General features: G+C 44.3%; 1 protein-coding gene across 4 annotated transcripts in view; it reads right to left on the reverse strand.

The window, feature by feature from the left end:
• Positions 1-452: 452 nt before the first annotated feature.
• HPSE2 (heparanase 2 (inactive)) overlaps positions 453-18,425 on the reverse strand; it is an 840,195-nt gene continuing 822,222 nt past the window's right edge. For 3 of the 4 annotated variants that reach the window (XM_019034330.3, XM_004049925.4, XM_019034328.3), the window contains one exon: positions 453-3,115. In XM_019034330.3, the coding sequence (XP_018889875.1) occupies positions 2,950-3,115 (166 nt within the window). In that variant the 3' untranslated portion in view covers positions 453-2,949. The remainder of the gene's footprint in view (positions 3,116-18,425) is intronic. The other variant, XM_055352722.2, reaches the window with a different exon arrangement.

Consider the following 18,425-nt stretch of genomic DNA (forward strand, 5'->3'; position numbering starts at 1 on the left):
GGCAGAAGCAGAAAAGCGGCTCAACAATAGGCAGAAACTTTTCATTATGCATTATTAGTCTTTCAAATGAGCATTTCTGCCAGCCCATTCTGGGTTTAAAATAAAGTGGCTTTTAAGTCTCAGATTATTATGGCCACATCTTGTTTTAGGAAGGAAATATCTGATCTGGGGCAGCTGCCCGACGAGCTCTTCTGTGCTTTTGTCCCTGCTCCCAGCTGGCAACCTGCTCCCTTGAAGTGCATTGTGATGCTGCATTTTGCCACAGGCTGTCTTTTGCGGGTGAGTGTGATAGGGGAATCCCTATGACAAGCAACCCCCACCCCTCCAAGGGAAAAAGCCAAGGTGTTTCTATGGAATGTGATATTACAGTGAGTTTTTCTGGTATCCTTTGAACAATGCACATATTTCTTCTGTGAAACAGTTACAAAGTTAGAATTGCAGGACTCCAGAGATAAATTTCAGTAATTCCCTCTTCCTTTTATTAACTAAAAAATAAACAAAGCTTAAATCTCGTGAGAGCAGCATTTAATACACAGAGAAAGATAAAAGAAGCAGGAATTACCCATATTCTGCAAGGTTTAGTAAAAAAAAAAATCAACACTTATTTACAGAAAGTGTGTTTGAGTGGAGTTCTGGCTGTTCTGAATGAGCAGAACCTACAAAGATGTGAAGGAGGTGTCTGGACCTGTGGAGCCGCTGAGCCTTGTGGCTGAGTGGGCAGGCTCTGGATTATTTCGCGCTCAGCAACCCATTTCCCCGGGTGCCCCTGGGCAAGCCATGGATCCTCTCCATGCCTCGTAGGAAAAATGGGGATAACAGTAGTAGCCCCTTTATCATGGGGTTACTAAGGACACAAAGCAAACCATAGGTCCCCAGGGCCAGGCTCTTAGGGACCTTTGGTTACTCTTGTTATATCAGGGGGCCCTGCAGTCGCACCTGTACCAGTATGTAGAAGAGACGTTGATATCTGCACACATTTTTAACAGTTGGGGGAACGACCTTTTAGTCTCATTTCTCTTTTCCTCTCTTTTCCTCACTTTGGCCTGTCAATCTGTTTCTTCTTTCTCTTATTTCCTACCCCCCGCCCCGCCCCCATCTTGGTACTTCACTTTCCTGCCCTCTCAGAGCTGAAGCCTCAGTGGGAGGTGCCTGGTCCCAGAGAAACAGGTCCCTTCTGGGCAGCCTTGCAGGGCAGTCTCAGGGTCTGCCCCTCTCTCTCCAGTTGCTTCCATGCTGAGCACAGCCACTGACGGTGCAGCCTGGTCCTCGGGCTCTCCCTTTCTTGCTCACTGTAGTACATCTGCTGTATGCCATTCCTCCTATGCTTAATGATAAGCATGTCAAAACCCGGTCGCCTCGCTTCCTGGAATTAGGTAGTCAGCTTCCCTCTCCCAAATCCACCGTTCTCCAAGCTCAGAATTCTCTCCCTCCTCTTTGGTCTAATCTCCCTTCCATCTCTCACTTTGCAGACTTGGCCCAAATCCTTAACTCCGTGTGCGTCTTAGGCAGCCTCCCTAGTCTCTGCCCTCGGCAACCCTGCCTTGCCCCCGCCCCATTCCTGTCCTTTCACAAACAGCAGAAATTGTATCACCATCTCACTTGGAACAGTGTCAAATCTGTCCTCCTTCTAACAAAAGCATCATTCCTGTCATTTATCCTGAGAAAGAAAATCACATCCACAGAAAAGAAAGTCATTTCAGCTGTAGCTCATTGGCAAAGACCCTCATGCCCCTTGAATCATACAGAACATCCTCATCCCCCACTTCACACCTGCCCAACTCAGAAGCTTCCTACCTACCATTCCATAGTTTTGGCCAGATCTTCATTCTCTAGATTCCCTATTCTCTCCCAAAATGGCGAACAAAGTTTTGTTCTAGCTCAAATAGGCTACTTGGGAAGAGGCAAAAAGGTTAGATTCAGTTGCGTCTTCCAGTGATGACCTTGATTCACACTTTTTTCTTCTTTTTTTAAAATAATGATTTGAGTTAACCAAACAATTAAGGGCTTACCCTATAGAGCCCCTAATATTCTCTTAATTTTGGAGAGGTCTAATTTGCTTTGTCCAGTTGGGGTGTGTGTGTGTACCTGATGTTTCAGTATGCTTTCTCTTTGTACTCAAACTCTCCCTCATAGCAACATGAAGAATGATGATTACTTTTTGTTGTGCCTAATAAGCTGCTCTCCACTCAATGAATATTGTTACTTGACTCCCATTACGACTCTGGGGGAATCTGGATTCACAGAGGAATAGAACCTTCTTACCAAATCTGGAGTGTGATTGTAATTTTACTTTTGAAGCACCCGCTTCCCAGAGGAACTGCCAGTGATGGATGCCACTGTCAGGAACCCAGATGCGCACGCTCATACCTCAGCCGGGAATCACATAAACAGCTCTCCCAGCAGGCCAGGGCTGACGCACCCATTACTCCCCTATGGAAAGAGATGTGTCAAAAAACTCAGGGCAGCAGCAAGAAAGAGGCAGAGAAGAAGGAGTTGGGAGAGGATGGGTTTTTGTAGGTCCACCCAGTTTTTTTCCTTCCTCATCTTCCTCTGAGGGCAGCAGCAGCAGCAGGCTAAGGTTTGGATTTGTGGTTATAATGCTGTGTGACAGGATCATGGGGAGTTGTCTGGAAACATTTCTCCTGGGAGTGTGCTGTCAGCTCGTTTTCATAGTGCACATGAAGGGAAACATTCTGCTCTATACACATGCCTTTATCCTTATATAGGTACAGGTGATGTCTACATTTTCCTTTGGGATGGATGTGGCCTACCTAGGCTAAGATCACGCTATGACATTTAGTCTCTTTGGAGAGCAAGTCTGTGTTGATTCCAGCAGGATGGGGCAGCAGGGGCTGGTTGCTAGGATGTCTGAAAACAGAGGATACTACTGGAGTGGAGGAGTGGAAGCAGCCCAGCGGGCCCACTGGTAGCCGTGAGTGTGAGGATAGCTTATCGGTAGCGGCAGGCCAAAGCATTGACATTCTTGACCACATAAAAGCCCATGGTAACTGGAGGGATGACCAATGTCCTGCCGGCCCGAAGGGGGCGGGGCTTCAATTCTGGGAGGGTCCCGTCGTCCACCATCACTAAGGGCTGGCCATTCAGTTGCACTGACCTACAGTGAGGAAAAACAGTATGGGACTCATTATTGCATTATAAGGGAGCCACTGCAACAAAGCCTAGCCCCAGATGGCCTGGCAGTGTCTGATACACACACACAGCTGACACTTATTGGCACTGGCTATGCCCTAGATTCTGACCTAGGTGCTTTACTTTAATAACTCATTCAAACATCCCAACAACCCCCCACTCCCCTGAGGTAAGTAACTATTAATATCATTATCCCCATTTTATCTAGAGTGGCTAGGTGACTTGTCCCAAGTCACACAGCTTGGAGGTCCAGGGTTTGAACCCAGGTAGTCTACCTCCAGAGACACATTTAGACAAGTGAAAAGTCTGCGATGAAGAAGCTAGAATGTTTCATTCCTATTTTTTAAAAATCACAATATCAGCTCAGTTTGACTTTTCCACCTAAAGAGTTTTTACCTGTGGAATGATACATGGGCTTAAGATGACTTCAGAAATCTATTTAAGTCATATCTCATTAATTTACTTGACAGATTAGATAACTGACATTACCCTGCTTGTCTAAGGTTATATGGAAGGGAGACAGAGACATAAGTAACACCTCTACTTTTTCTAATTTAAGAATGAGTTTTGGCTGGGTGCAGTGGCTCATGCCTGTAATCTCAGCACTTTGGGAGGCTGAAGAGGGAGGATCGCTTGAGTCCAGGAGTTTGAGACTAGCCTGAGCAACATAGCGAGACCCCATTTCTACAAACAATATAAAAGCAAAATTAGCCTGGCATGGTGGCTACTCAGGAGTTTGAAGTGGGAGGATCACTTGAGCCTGGGAGGCTGAGGCTGCAGTGAGCCAAGATTACACCACTATACTCCATCCTGGGTGACAGAGAAACTCTGTCCCTAAAAAAAAAAAAAAAAAAAAAAAAAGAATGAGTTTTCATATTTAATATTAACAGATGTTTCCATTTAGCAAAACAGCAAAGTAGGTGATAAAGTAGGCATTTGTGATCACAATTCACCTATCTTGCTTTTATTCTTTCTGTATAGCCAGCCACTTTCACCCTGAGAAGGGGGACTACATACATAGCAAACTTAGAAAAGAGAAACAGCTCATCTTATGCTGGATAGAGGGAAATGCCACCTATCCTTGACCTATGGTACCAGAATCCAGATAATGTTCCAGCTGTTCCTGACAGCCATGCACCCAGGTGGAAGCTTAGTTTTATGGGTCAGTAGAAAAGGCCAGAAACAGGCCACCAGCTGGAAATAAGGTTGTGAGTCACCCTCAGAAAATCAACATTGCATAGTGATGACTGTTTCTGGGCCTTGCCCAACCTCCAGTGTGATAACATTGCCGTGACATCATCTGAGCTGTAAAGAGAATAGAATGTTATAAATTGATATAGAGGTCTTTGTTTAGTGTTCCTTCTGTGCTATGAATGATAGACTGCTTTAGAGAGAGATAATCAGACCCATGCCCAATAGAGCAGTGAATTCCCAGAGATAAGTGTGTCGTAAATTGCTCCCAATGGAGAGCTAGGCAGAGAAGAGATCCAGGCCTGGCCCCACATGGGTAAGTTTGGGCTAGGTCCAGATCTGATAGACCAGAGGGAGCAGGCCCCCTCCCCTTGCTAGAATGACTGAGTGAATACGTGAGTAGGAGGCTCCTATATGGAGAGTGAGGCCTGCCTCTGGAAGGCATGGGGGTGGGAGAATTGAGATCTGAAGGTCAGTGTTGACCGCATCAGATATGCAAGGAGCTTTTGCTTCCAAATATGAGAAGTGACCCTCTCTAGTGAAGACAGCCTACTCATTGGAGTGGAAGGCAGGGTGAGGAGAGTGGTTCAGTTACAAAAGAAGCCCAGAGGGGTCTTCACAGTGTATTTTCATTATTTTGTTTCAGGTGCTATGAATATCTATCACCCAGACATAAGCACAGTCAAACACAAGTTCAATAATACCGATTAATCTTTCTAAGGCATACTCAAATTTATATCAGGTCTCTGCTAGAAAACCTTCAATGGTTTCTCCCATATACAGAATTAGGTGCAAACCTTTCTTCTGAAGAATTAGGTAATGCCCTTTTAGATTCAGATGATCCCACAGTATTGACATCTTTGGGTTCTGGGGAGTGCAAAACAACGTGTGATTAGCAAACCTTTAAAAATCTATACTAATAAGGAGTAGTTGTCCTAGAACAGGCCCTATTCTGGTTTCTTTATTGGTTGGTTAAAAAGCTAAGAGTAGAACCAGGAAGCATGGTGAAGATTCTCTACTGAAATCTCGAATTCCAGGAGCCAAGTTGCTAACTAGCTAGATGGCTTTGGCAAATCCCCTAACCTCACTGCCCTGTAGCTTTTGCATCTGTAGGAATGTTATATAGGCACCAAAGAAATGAAATAAGAAATATGAAAGTGCTTTGAAAGCATAATGAACAATATACTTAAGATATGGTGTTTTTGTTGTTGTTGTTCTTCTTATTTTTATTTATTTATTTTTTTGAGACGGAGTCTCGATCTGTTGCCCAGGCTGCAGTGCAGTGGTGCATTCTTGGCTCACTGCAACCTCTGCCTCCTGGGTTCAAATGATTCTCCTGCCTCATCCTCCCGAGTAGCTGGGACTACAGGCATGTGCCACCACACCTGGCTAATTTTTGTATTTTTAGTAGAGACGGGGTTTCACCATGTTGGCCAGGCTGGTCTCGAACTCCTGACCTCAAGTGATCCACCCGCCTTGGCCTCCCAAAATGTTGGTATTACAGGCGTGAGCCACCGTGTCTGACCTGTTGTTGTTATTCTTTTTAATGTCACTGTGGACAGATGCACTTTTTGGTCCTTATCATACCTGACTGCTCTGTGGTACTGACATTTTTCAAGTCTCCATTCTCAAAACCCTCTCTCCCCTTGGCTCCCATGATATTTCTCTCTGTTTTCCTCCATTTCTGGATGGTGTTTCATTTTTGTTTTTGTTTTTGTTTTTTTGAGAGGGAGCCATTCCCCTCTGCCTGCTTCTCAGATGCTAGGGTTCCTAGTGTTTTGTCCCTGGACTCTTCTGTCCCCACACTCTGCACTCCTCCCCGGTTGCTGCTGCTCTCACCCTTGACTTCGGTCACTATCCACATGCTGATGCTCCCTAAGCTTGTATCTCTACCCTACCTACATTCTTTCTATGAACTTCTGTATCTCCATTTGGCTGTCCACAGGAATTTCAAAGTCATTAGGTCCAAATTCAAAATCTTCTTCTCAAACTCTGTCCTTAACTCTGCTTTTATTTATTTATTTTTATCTTTGTGATGGTACCGCCATTTATCCAATTACTATAGCCAGAAAGCTTGGAGTCTTCTGAGACTTCTCCCCCAATTTCCATGTGTAGGGTAGCCAAGTCAAAATAATTCGACCTTATAGTGTTTTTCAAATCTGCTCCTTTTCCTCCATCCACTGCTATCTTTTTAGTTCAGAACTTGCCTCCTAACCTATCTCTGTGCCACATTGCTGACAGTTATCTGTTGTCACTGCACCGCTTCAAACTTGCCAACACTCCCCTTCCCTTACACTTTATTGTGAACAATGACATCCAGCTCCAGCTACCTCTCCAGTCTCAGATCCCGCCAGTCCCCCCTCCAACGCTCACTGTGGATCGCAGACCTCTGGGAGTGGGCATTGGTAGGGGGTTGCCAGTTATTGTAAGAATTTCATTAATATATGCATACACAAAGATGATGAATGAAAAAATAATGTCTTTCACAGAGATGAGGTAAATATTTCTCAATGAAAATGTAAGTAGATATTGTTGGGATTGAAATACACAAGTTAATTCAAAAGTATAGTAGGCTGGGTGTGGTGGCTCATGCCTGTAATCCCAGCACTTTGGGAGGCTGAGGCAGGAGGATCACTTGAGTCCAGGAATTTGAGACCAGCCTGGGTAACATAGTGAGACCCCCATCTCTACAAAAAAATAAACAAAATTAGATGGGTGTGGTGGCACATGCCTGTAGTCCCAACTACTTGGGAGGCTGAGGTGGGAGGATTGCTTGAGCCCAGGACATTGAGACTGCAGTAAGCTGAGACTGTGCCACTACACACCAGTCTGGGTGACACAGTGAGACCGTGTCTCCAAAATAACAAAAAGGTAGAAAACATTTTTCAGGCCGAGTGCGGTGGTTCACGCCTGTAATCCCAGCACTTTGGGAGGCCGAGGTGGGTGGATCACGAGGTCAGGAGTTTGAGACCAGCCAGACCAACATGGTGAAACGCTGTCTCTACTAAAAATACAAAAATTAGCCGGGTGTGGTGGCGCACACCTGTAATCCCAGCTACTCAGGAGGCTGATGCAGAAGAATTGCTTGAATCCGGGATGCAGAGGTTGCAGTGAGCCAGATTGCACCACTGCACTCCAGCCTGGGCAACAGTGCGAGACTCTGTCTCAAAAAAACACAAAAAAAGAAAAAAAATATTTTTCAAAAGTAAATGCTAGTCAGCAGTTTTGGGATTAAAACATAAGTTCATTTAAAACTGTTCTTCAATTCCCAATAGATTTTTTTGGGGGGAGGGAGGTATCATGTACTTTTTAAGAAATAGATTTTGAAAGGACAATTACTATAATGTGGAAGACCGTGACATTTGTTGACATTTAAAAGGAACCCACATGCTTGAAGAGGCCAAGCCCCCATGCCCTAGCATGACCAAATAAAATGACTTGCAGTTTTGCTTCCGAGTCATATCATTCTGTGCGGTGCTCCCTCCAGCTGTCTTCCTCTGCCAGACTAACTACAATGGATCCTTGCAGAGTCTGTGTAGGTGTTGCCTCCTCTGGAGAACCTTCTCTGACCCCTAGGTTGGGTTTGGAGCCCCACTTCTGGACTCTCTTAGCACCCAAAGTTATTTCTAACTGTGGCCCTTATTGTAGTGAGTTACTTGTTTGATCCCTCACTGGGCTATGAATCCTCAGTGCCTAAAGAGGTGCTTGGCACAGAGTAGGGGCTAAATATTTTCTGAGCAAGTGAATGGGCTTTTGAGGCTCTTTTGCATTATTTCTGATCTTCCTGGATTGAGTTTCTCCAGCTCTAAAGAGGCTCCCTGGAGGTTTGCTGAGTGTGTTTACAGATTTCATTAATGCGCCAATTACTATTGCTCTTGTTGGCTTGTGGAGATGTTAGATAAGATCTGAATTATCACTGATTCTCTCAGCCACTCACTAGATACCTCATCCCAACCTGACATAAGACCATTGATCATTGCTAGTGTTTTCCATCCTTAAAAAAGATCTATGCGACCATCTCTTAGCCAAGTGAGCATAAGTTAATTTTGTGAATAAGGTTTTGTGAGACCTTGAGTCCTCATACATCCTTATCCACAAAGTCCCTACATTATAAAGATGGGCCATGTACTTTATCACTTCCATTCTATTCTTCCTGCCTATATTTTTCTTTTAATATTTATCTTGTTACCCAGCAGTCATATCATGCTAAATATAACAATAATCTTTCATTTAGATACATTGAACAGCTTGTAAGCTTGTAAACATAATCACATTAATGATAAAATTCACCAATTATGCAGCACTATTTATGCAAAAGGCACTATGCTATGATTTATTTTGACTATCTCATTTAGTCCTTACAACAATTGAGGCAGGTGTTAGCATTCCTGTATTACAGATGAGCAAATCAAAGTTTAGAGGGGTCTAAAACTCACCTAAGCCATACAGCCAATGAGTGGTAGAGCTGAGATTTGCACTGACGCCCTTAACCATAGCCCTATCTGGCCTCCCTTGTCACATGTGATTGCTAAAGAGCCCCAGGAGATACATAGGTCAGTATTACTATTATTGTAACTTTACTATGGGGACAAGGTTAGAGAGGTTAAGTGGCCTGGGCAAGGTCATGTGGCTAATAAGAGGCTAAGCTAGGTCTCAAATTCTGGCTTCCTGATCACCTCTTTCTACTATTTCATGTTGTTTCTCCAATTCCAGTTGGTGTTCACCAGGATTATGTTTCTTTCTTTGAAAACCGTCCTTATCATATTTTCACCATATTCTGAGACCTCCTAAATGGCCCGTGACTTTTTAAATCAAATGCTGAATGATCCAGCCTATGTTGAACTATTTCTCTTAATTCCCTAGCTTGCCTGAACTGCTGAGGGCATTTAAATTATCCAAATATTAGGACAACTGCATTTTATCACCATCTATTTTTACAAAGTCTGAGTTACTTTCCAATCCCTAAACTTGTTTTATTAATTTTGAATGTTATTTAAAATGGGATTCAAAGTGTCAGTTTGGAGTCAAGCCCTCTGCTCCCCAGGTCTCCATGGGAGCCCCTTGGCCCGGTCACTCCCCCGCTACCCTCCGCCCACCTGTCTACAGTCTCTGGTCTTCATGTCTTATCATTGTTCTCGATAGCCATGGATATTTAAGCAAGGTTTCAACTGTTCTGAGGTGTCAGGGAAGTAAGTCTAATGAGCATGTCCTTTTTAAAGCTTGAAGATAATTTTCTGGGCTACAGTCTGGCGAGAGGGGATCTTTAGTGGGGAATTATGTGTTTTATCAGGAGCAGCCTTGGGAGCTGGTGTGTAGTTCAGGCTGGCATAGCATATTTTGGGGCCTTGAGTGGGAGGTGAAGGGACTTAAAGAAAATTGGTTCTGGCCAGGTGCGGTGGCTCACGCCTGTAATCCCAGCACTTTGGGAGGCCAAGGCAGGCGGATCACAAAGTCAGGAGTTCGAGACCAGCCTGGCCAACATGGTGAAACCCTGGCTCTACTAAAAATACAAAAATTAACCGGGCGTGGTGGTAGGTGCCTGTAATCCCAGCTACTCAGGAGGCTGAGGCAGGAGAATCGCTTGAACTCGGGAGGTGGAGGTTGCAGTGAGCCGAGATTGCACCACTGCACTCCAGCATAGGCGACAGAGTGAGACTCCATCTCAAAAAAAAAAAAAAAAAGAAAAAAGAAAAGAAAATCAGTTCTGCCTCACCCACCTTCAGAACATTTGCCTTCTCTGAGACTAGTTTCTCCATCTGTAAGGTGAGGGGTGATAGATCAGATGAACCCTAAGATCCCTTCTGGCTTAACCGTTTTTCAGTTGGGTTGCCTATGACTAACAGCTAGCCTAAGGCAAAGTTTTATGCCAAGCCCAGAGTGATCCTGCATAAACAGAAATCTGACCATGATATTCACCTGTCTAAATATTCAGTGGCTTCCCGCTGATCTTAGAACATTGTCTGAAGCCCCCATGCACAGGCCCTATTATCTACTTCTCCAACCGCCAAGAGGCTCACTCTAGCTCCCGCCCCTTCCAGCTCCCTTCCACCCCCACCTCCTTTCATTCTTTACGGCCATTTCTCTAATCGCGGCCTAAGCACAGGGGTTTTGCACACGGTTTCCTTCTACCCGGACCTTTCTCCATATGCCCTCCTCCTCCCTTCCAGCTTCCTTCTCCTGGCTAACTCTTACTTGTCCTTCAAGTCAGGGGTGCTCCCACAGGACCCAGTACTTCTTGGATCTCAGCTCCTGTCACACAGTATTGTGACCGCTGAGCTGACTGCTTGTCAGTCTCTCCACTAGATTGGAAGCCCATGTGTCTTACTCATCCGTCACTCTTCTGTCCGCCCACTCACACAGGAGGCGTCAATAAAAGACACATTGGATATAAACACGTGGGCAAAAGAACTACTACCTAGAAGGAAAGACACTGGACAGGAAGGCCAGAAACCCGTTTTAGTCCAGGCTTGGGACATGAAATGTGCAGGTCTAGGTATGTGACCAGCCGCTTCTGGTCTCAGTTTCTGGATTGTTAAATGATGAGAGAGAGGGAGAGAGGGAAGGGGGAGAGAAAGGAGGAGGGGCAGGGGAGAGAATAAGTCTGACTGTGTGTTTGTATGGGCCTGCGCCTGAGTTATCAGCTCCCTTTCCTCCAGTGTGCTTTCCTAGGGGCCACTAGAGGTCACTCTTGTCCCACACAATGGTGCCAGGACAGTCTGACTTCGCGGTGGCACCCAGGAAGCCGGAATGCGTCCGCCTGCCTCCAAATCCCGCACTCCAGTCTCAGGAAGGCCGGGAGATGTGCCCTGCGCTTGGCCTCCCGGAGGAACAAATCACAGAATCAATCAAATCCCAACCAGAACTTCGTTGCGGTCCCGTTGGCAAGGGTCCCACCTGGAATGTGGCCTAATATTAAGGAAACGTGCGAAACCGGACTGCAATTCCTGCAGGGGTGCCGGCTTCCCGGCCAGCGTGCAGAGAAGGGGGGGTCCCAGGGCAGGTGCGGGGTCTGCGGCGCCCGCCACGACTCGGCGCTGGGCTCTCCCGGGCTCCGGGTCCCCGGCTGCCCCCAGCCGCCAGTCGGGTCGGCCCCGCACCTGTTTGTGCTTTGCAGGCTCCCGGCCCCCTCGCTGAGCGAGGAAGCTGGTATGTGCAGCTGCCGTGCCCTTCTCCAGGTCAGGGGCAGGTTAGAGTCCCGAGGAGGCCCAGTCAGGTTTGAGGACAGAGGGGCTTTGCTTCCCTTTCCTGCTCGGTGGGGAGACGGTGCATCTGGGGCAGCTTGAACAGGAAGTTCGTCTGAAATTGCCTTGAGTGATGGCTACCACGCTGAGGAAGGCTGCTCAGAAGTGGCCCCTGCAGGTGGTGTCGCCTGGTCCCCCATGTCCGGCTGGAGGAAAGGCTCTAAGACCGTCATGACCCTCTCTGGGGTGCTCCCACTCCTCAGGAGTCACGGGGGCAATTACTTCAAGTGTGTCCTGAACTTTTCTTCTATGTGCTTTTTGCTCTACCTGGAATCCGGTGGAATCTCTCAAAAGCCTGTTCTTCCTTCCAGGCCCTGTCAGAGGTAGCCTCCTGCTTGGGACCTTACCTGATAACAAGCTGGGAGAGCGGCACATTATCTGCATCTCCCTTTTAGTGTCCCTCTCAGGCTTATTTTATCTGTGTGCTTGGGTCATTTTGTCTGCTACTGACTTTTCATTTCTCAGTTTTCAATAGTATGCGGCTCAGTGCCTTCTTGTCCATGATAGCTGTTTAGTTAATACTTGTTGAGTTCTGCTCAATCAACCGCTCTAGGAGTCATGCCTGGCTGTATGTTCCAATCTCTTCCTCTACTGTTGTTAACAGAGAGGACTGTAAGGGATAGAGAGAGAAAATGGGGAAAATAGTGTCCTGTTCCCTTGCCCTTCTAACAGCCCATACCCTATTTGGAGTTCCTTGTCCCTAAGACATTTTGAGGCTGAGAAGATTATTTGCCCTCCATCCTACCCTCTGAGGGACACGCTGAAATGGTGAGCAGTTTTGATCTAGCTTCTGTATCACTGACCAGAGAAAATACCAGGACCCTTTATACAAGCAGAGCTGGGGGTTTCATAGTCAAGTTGTTAGGGATATAGGCTTTTCCTGGATGTAGTGTGGTTTGGGGGTCAGGATTTGATCTGTATTCTATCCAAGTCTGTGTAATAGTGATCCAATCCATAATGGACTCTACCATGTGCTTCTAATGGCTTAAAATAACTTAGCACACTTGGCAGACAAGATGAGAGCCTGACTAAGGAACCTGGATTTATACTGATATTGTTAACTCCCAGCAGATGAGGGAATCTCTGGGGGAAGTTTGGAAAGAAAATCTGATCCTGCAGCCATCTCAAAGCTCCATGTCATAGGCATATCACACTCAAACCACAGGACACAATAGGAACCAGCTATAAAAACCATGGAGACTTCAGCATGTGGTTAACTATGTCCCCCTACCACTGTAAAGAATTGGTGCCATCATCATCAACATTTACAAGTAGTGTTTAAGGGGCATTATTCATAGTTCCATCGTTCTTTTCATTGTAACAATTAAATTACAATAGACTTACTCCTTGTCTTCTAAAAAAAACACTGAAATATGCAAATGTCTGAGCAGACACACCATAATAAACATATTACACAAAGAGCAGGAAGGGAGGAAAATCAGACTTAGCCTGGATTTCAAGGCCTTCTGCAGTCTGGGCTTATTATGTGTTTGTGGCCTTTCCCTTTGCCCCACAAAGCATCCTGTATTCCAGTCACATGAGATGATTTGCCACCTCCCAAACAAAATGAGCCTTGAACTTCTGTATTTCCAAACTTTTAGTGAGCTCATCCTGTTGCTGGAAGTTGCCTTTCCTACAGCCTTTCCTAGAAGTATGGCACATCCTTCCAGCTCCAGCTCCACGGCCTTCAGCCCTGAGACTTTTCAGATTCCCAAGTCAGAATTCATCTCTCTCTTTCTCATAATCCCATCTCCTATATTTACCCTTAGGTGGTCTGTTTTGTCTCTGAGTTAAGGTATCCTCTGTGGAGAGGGACCAGGTTTCCCCAGCCCTAATTGTGTGGAGCTGGAGGAGACAATGTGGGGGTACAAAGCATCCCCTTTACAGCAGTCTACAGGTGGAGTGAAGACAGGTAGGAAGGCAGGTGTGTGTGTGTGTGTGTGTGTGTGTGTATGCACACATGTTAACACATGTTTTAAACATAACATGTTTAGTTATGTTTAACACACATGTTAAGGTGATAAATACCTGTTTTGTTAACTTTTGACAAAGTATTCCCCATGACATCAGGTGTACTAGTATAATCTAAAAAGGGAAAAAAGATATCTCAGGTGGTACAGGCTCTGTTCCAGATCCCACAGATACCAAGTGCAAAGTGTGGGGTGACTCTGAATCATTGTTGCAAGGGTAAGCAGGGAAGGCTAGTCTGCACGGGTATTGCTGGTGTTTGGCAGTGGGTCCACAGTTTAATGGTCCAGGCCCCTTGTCTGGAATGAGCCACATCCTGCCCTGGGCTTCCTGATGCTTAGCAGCCAAAGAAACACCAATTCAGGGCCCAGGCCCCACTATAGGGATAAGCTGGATTAGAACTTTCAGTTCCTTAAGGCTTACATTTCTTCATCACAGCCTCTGGAAGGTGCAGGGGAAGAAGAAGACAAGGGCCATTTCTTCTCAGTCAGCCAGAACTGCCCACATATTCTGCTGCTCTCTCACTTTAGAATCAACTGTTTAGAAATATGTTAGCTCTACCCTAACTTGCCCATTTACAGGTGTTTCGTCTAGGTCATCTGGGACAGAATGGAAATCCCTGCCTACAACAAGGGTCCCTAAGTGAGTGGAGGTGAAGTGGGGAGACCACAGCCTCAATGGACAGCTACGCAGAGAGTTTCCAGCTGCTGGGAGTGAACTGGAGGAAAATATATTCTGGATCTGAGAACAAACAAAAAACTCTCGGAAAATAACAGTGAAAAGCCTAGATTCCTAAACATCTTGGTTTAAGATGTCAAGTCGCTGTAAAACATAAAAGCATTTCATAATCCTCTAATCGGCACAGTGATCTCCACATTAGTAATCTGGGAGTTAAAACAAAACAAACAATAAAACCTTTGAGAAGCCAGCACTCATCGTTCCACTCAGTCACAGAGAACTCCCAGGGGCTCATGGCATGTTCACACCTTTGGCAAAATGGCATAGCGCCTGAATGAAGAATATAATCTGGGAAAAATCAAAGACACAAATCATCTGGGATCTTGTTCTAGCAGTTTATAGAGGGACAGTGGTTCTCAACCTTGACCACATATTTGAATCACCTGGGGAGCTTTAACAAACACTGGTGCCTTGGTCCCAACCCAAAGATTTTGGTTTAATTGGCTGGGGTGTGGCTTGGGTATTGGGGTTTTTAAAGCTTCCCAGGTAGTTGGAAGTGCAGCCAAGGTTGAACACCACGGGTAGAAGAAGGGGCGGGGATATGTTTGTAGCTGGGGGTGGAGGGGACTCAGATATCTTTCTAACCATTACATTCTGAATTTATTTCGAATAAAAAGAGATCTTCTTACTTTTTGAGTGCCATGTCAGGAGGCTACATTTTTTTTTAACCTAAAAGGAAGATGTGAACTTTCCAAAGACAAGTTTTTTGCCCCATAGACTGAAGGGAGCATTTTTGCTATTTCATTGGAACTGCTTCGCTGAATGTCTTGCCCCCTCCCGCTTGTACCTTGGTGGGATGATTATGCTCCTCGGTGTGTACCAGGGATGTTCATGTGTAGCACTTTACAGGATGACTTAGGAAACAAATCAGATGAAGCATCAGCACTGATAGCCAACTCTGTGTTTCTTGAACACTGAAAAGAACAACTTTTTTCTTTTCTTGAAAGTCAGTTTCTATAAAATCATTTAGATTTCTCTCAAGTTCTAGACTGTGTTGTAGAGAGCTCCTTATAGACAAAGAGTGGTTCAAATTCTCTTCAGGCAAGAGGAACTAAGGGAATGAAGAATGTGTCATTCAGTATCCTCACTGTTGTTTTCAGATATGTATATACTTATTTATGTAGCTAACATTGGTTATAGCTACTATCTCTTAAATTAGCAGAAGGGCTAAAAGAATCCAAACTCCTCTGGGTTTCAATGAGTAAGCTTGCATTAACAAGATTTGTGAGGCTCATTTCTCTACATATTTACTTCTCTTTCTTCTTTTCTATATACTGCCTCAGAACCTTAAGTATAAGTATTTTTATAAATATATATATATATACTCATACATATATATTTATATTTCCACTTTTTACAGTGTCTATTTCAGCCTTTCTGAACTGGGGCACTAACCTGAATGCTAGTGTTTAGAGTAAGTACCACTTTCCTGTTAACTCACAGCCAGCTCGTAAATCTCCCTGATCCCAGGCACTTTCTTGCCATTCGGTGCTCTCAGCCTCTGCAGCTTGTCTTTCCTGCTGAGGGGCTCTGAATGGCCTTTCAAAAGGGCTGCAGCTGATGTGGTTGATCTGCACCAGGGGGGCCTTTTGCTCCAGGTCAAAGATGTCTCATTCTAAGTCTTGCTTTGTAAAAAATTATCCTATTTTTTCCTGATATTTTAACATCTGAAGCCCTGCAGGGGTTAACAGCTTTCCTCACATGCTCTCAGCCTGAATGTTATAGGCACTGAGGCTCCTTACCTTTCACCATGCATCAAAACAGATTCCGAGTGAATCACAGAAATGAATACAAGTGAAATAAAAAAGAATCTGGAAGAAAATAAAGATGCATATTGATCTGATTTCAAGAATGTAAATTCATACACATATAAGTAGAATGGAAGAAAGGTAAACATATTTAACTATATAAAAGGGAATATTTCTGTATGTCAAGATAATACTCTTTCTAATAGTTAGAAAAATAGCAAATAAAATACTAGAGAAAATACTTCAATACATAGATAGCAATGGGGGAAATTGCCTTATACCTGTATTAGAGCAAACTTAATAAAACAGACTAATACCCCAACAGAAAAATAGCAAAGGACATAGAAAATTCATAAAAGCAATACAATACTAACATATGAAAAATCTTCAGGCTCATTAATGCTCAAAGAATAGAAATTAACATAAGAATACTTTTTTTATTATGGAGTTGGCAAAGACGTAAAAAATGTTACTATATTGTGTTAGTGAGGTGAATTGTAATAACAAAATGTTCATATTTCCTCCTCTATCTCAGACCTCTTCAACTAAGTTTGGATGAGGTAAGAAAATTGAAAGGTGGTCAGGCGCGGTGGCTCATGTCTATAGTCCTAGCACTCTGGGAGGCCGAGACAGGCGGATCACCTGAGGTCAGGAGTTTGAGAGCAGCCTGACCAACATGGTGAAACCCCGTCTCTACTAAAAATACAAAAATTAGCCGGGTTTGGTGACACGCACCTGTAGTCCCAGCTACTCAGGAGGCTGAGGCAGGAGAATCCCTTGAACCAGGGAGGTGGAGGTTGCAGTGAGCCGAGATTGCACCACTGCGCTGCAGCCTGGGTGACAGAGTGAGACTCTGTCTCAAAAAAAAAAAAAAGAAGGCAGAAAAAGAGAAAGAAAGAGAGAGAGAAAGAAAGAAAGAAAGAGAGAAAGAAAAAATTGAAAGGTTAATCCTGTGAGATACAATTCTAAAACTCAATGGATTCTAAGGTGAGCAATATGAACACCAGGTCATTTGAGGAATGGTTGAAGGATCTGAGAGTGTTTAGCTTGGAGACTAGAGCTTTTAGGGTAGATATATAGAAAAATTGATAAAGAAGAAGATATAGATTTTCTCTTCTTACTTTTTCCAAAGCAAGAGTAGAAAGGGCAAGAAAACACCTTTGGCCTAATACATGGAGGCGCTTTCCTACAATCAGAGCTGTCTAGTCCTAGCATGAGCCAATTCCTGAGACGAGCCATCCCATCAAACAGAAACTGAAAAGCTTTTTGTCGGGGATGTTATAGAAGAAACCTCTTGACCCATATGAGTTCTTTGAAATTTTTCCTTTATAAAGTCATCTTTTACTAACTACAGAACTTTCATAGAAGGGTTTATTTTTAAAAGAAACTAATTTAAATGATCCCAGACAAGTGAAGATAATGGAAACCTGCAGGGAGTACATCTGGTTGACCAGAGTTCAAAAAGTGTAGGTACCAAATAATATCAGCAGTGTAGAACTAAAATACTTAGATGTCTTGAGTCTGCTGGGATAAATGGACAAATGGCCTACTGGTCCCAGAAACAAGTCTTCATATTTTGTTTTTGAGTGTCTGAGTCGTGGTATTGAATTAATGGGGTTAAGGTTTTTCCCAAAGCTTCTTTTAACTGATCTCTCTGTGTCCAGAAACTAAACATGGTGCTTTCAGGTATCATTAGTGAGAGATTGTGGCAGGTCAGGTGGTGGCCAGTTCACCCCTCAGGATTTTTCACATTAGCCAAGCTCTGAATCCAGAGATGAAATATCATAATATGGTCTGGTCTGTTCCAACAGGGACACGAAGATATTTTTAAAGTCTTAGCACCTGGGAGTTACTTGAGTATTTTCAGAACCATTCTGTTTGGTTAACATCAAATGACACCTCTCTAAAGGCATGCAGTTAGATGCCAATGTTTTTCTTTGATATAGGTTTTAATGAGGGTGAAATCAAAGCAAAAGTTATATCCCAGAGAGATGGAAAAAATGAGCAGTATGTGGAAAAAGGAAAAAAAAAAGATGTGCATTTCTTCACAGAATAGGCAATAAGATTTTTGGTTCATAGGAGCCTTGAGATTTTTTTCAGCTAAAGGAGAGGCTCATGCAGATCTGAAATTTAAACATTAATATGGAACCTATTAGCCCCAAAGCAGAAATACTTTACATGTCTATTTATGGCACCACCCACAGGCTGCTTCCTGTTAGTTGTTTGTTTCTAGTGACAGAGATGAGCTCCTTTAGGAGATTCTTCTGAGCTCCTTTAGGAGATTCTGAGATTTATCTCAGAATCCCCTCCCCAACAACCCCAAAACACCCCACATTAAATAGCTCTTGAAAGCCAGGTGAGGATATGGCCTAGCAATAGAAAGATCAAG

Source organism: Gorilla gorilla, chromosome 8 (assembly GCF_029281585.2).
Source record: "Gorilla gorilla gorilla isolate KB3781 chromosome 8, NHGRI_mGorGor1-v2.1_pri, whole genome shotgun sequence".
NCBI classification, from domain to species: domain Eukaryota; kingdom Metazoa; phylum Chordata; class Mammalia; order Primates; family Hominidae; genus Gorilla; species Gorilla gorilla.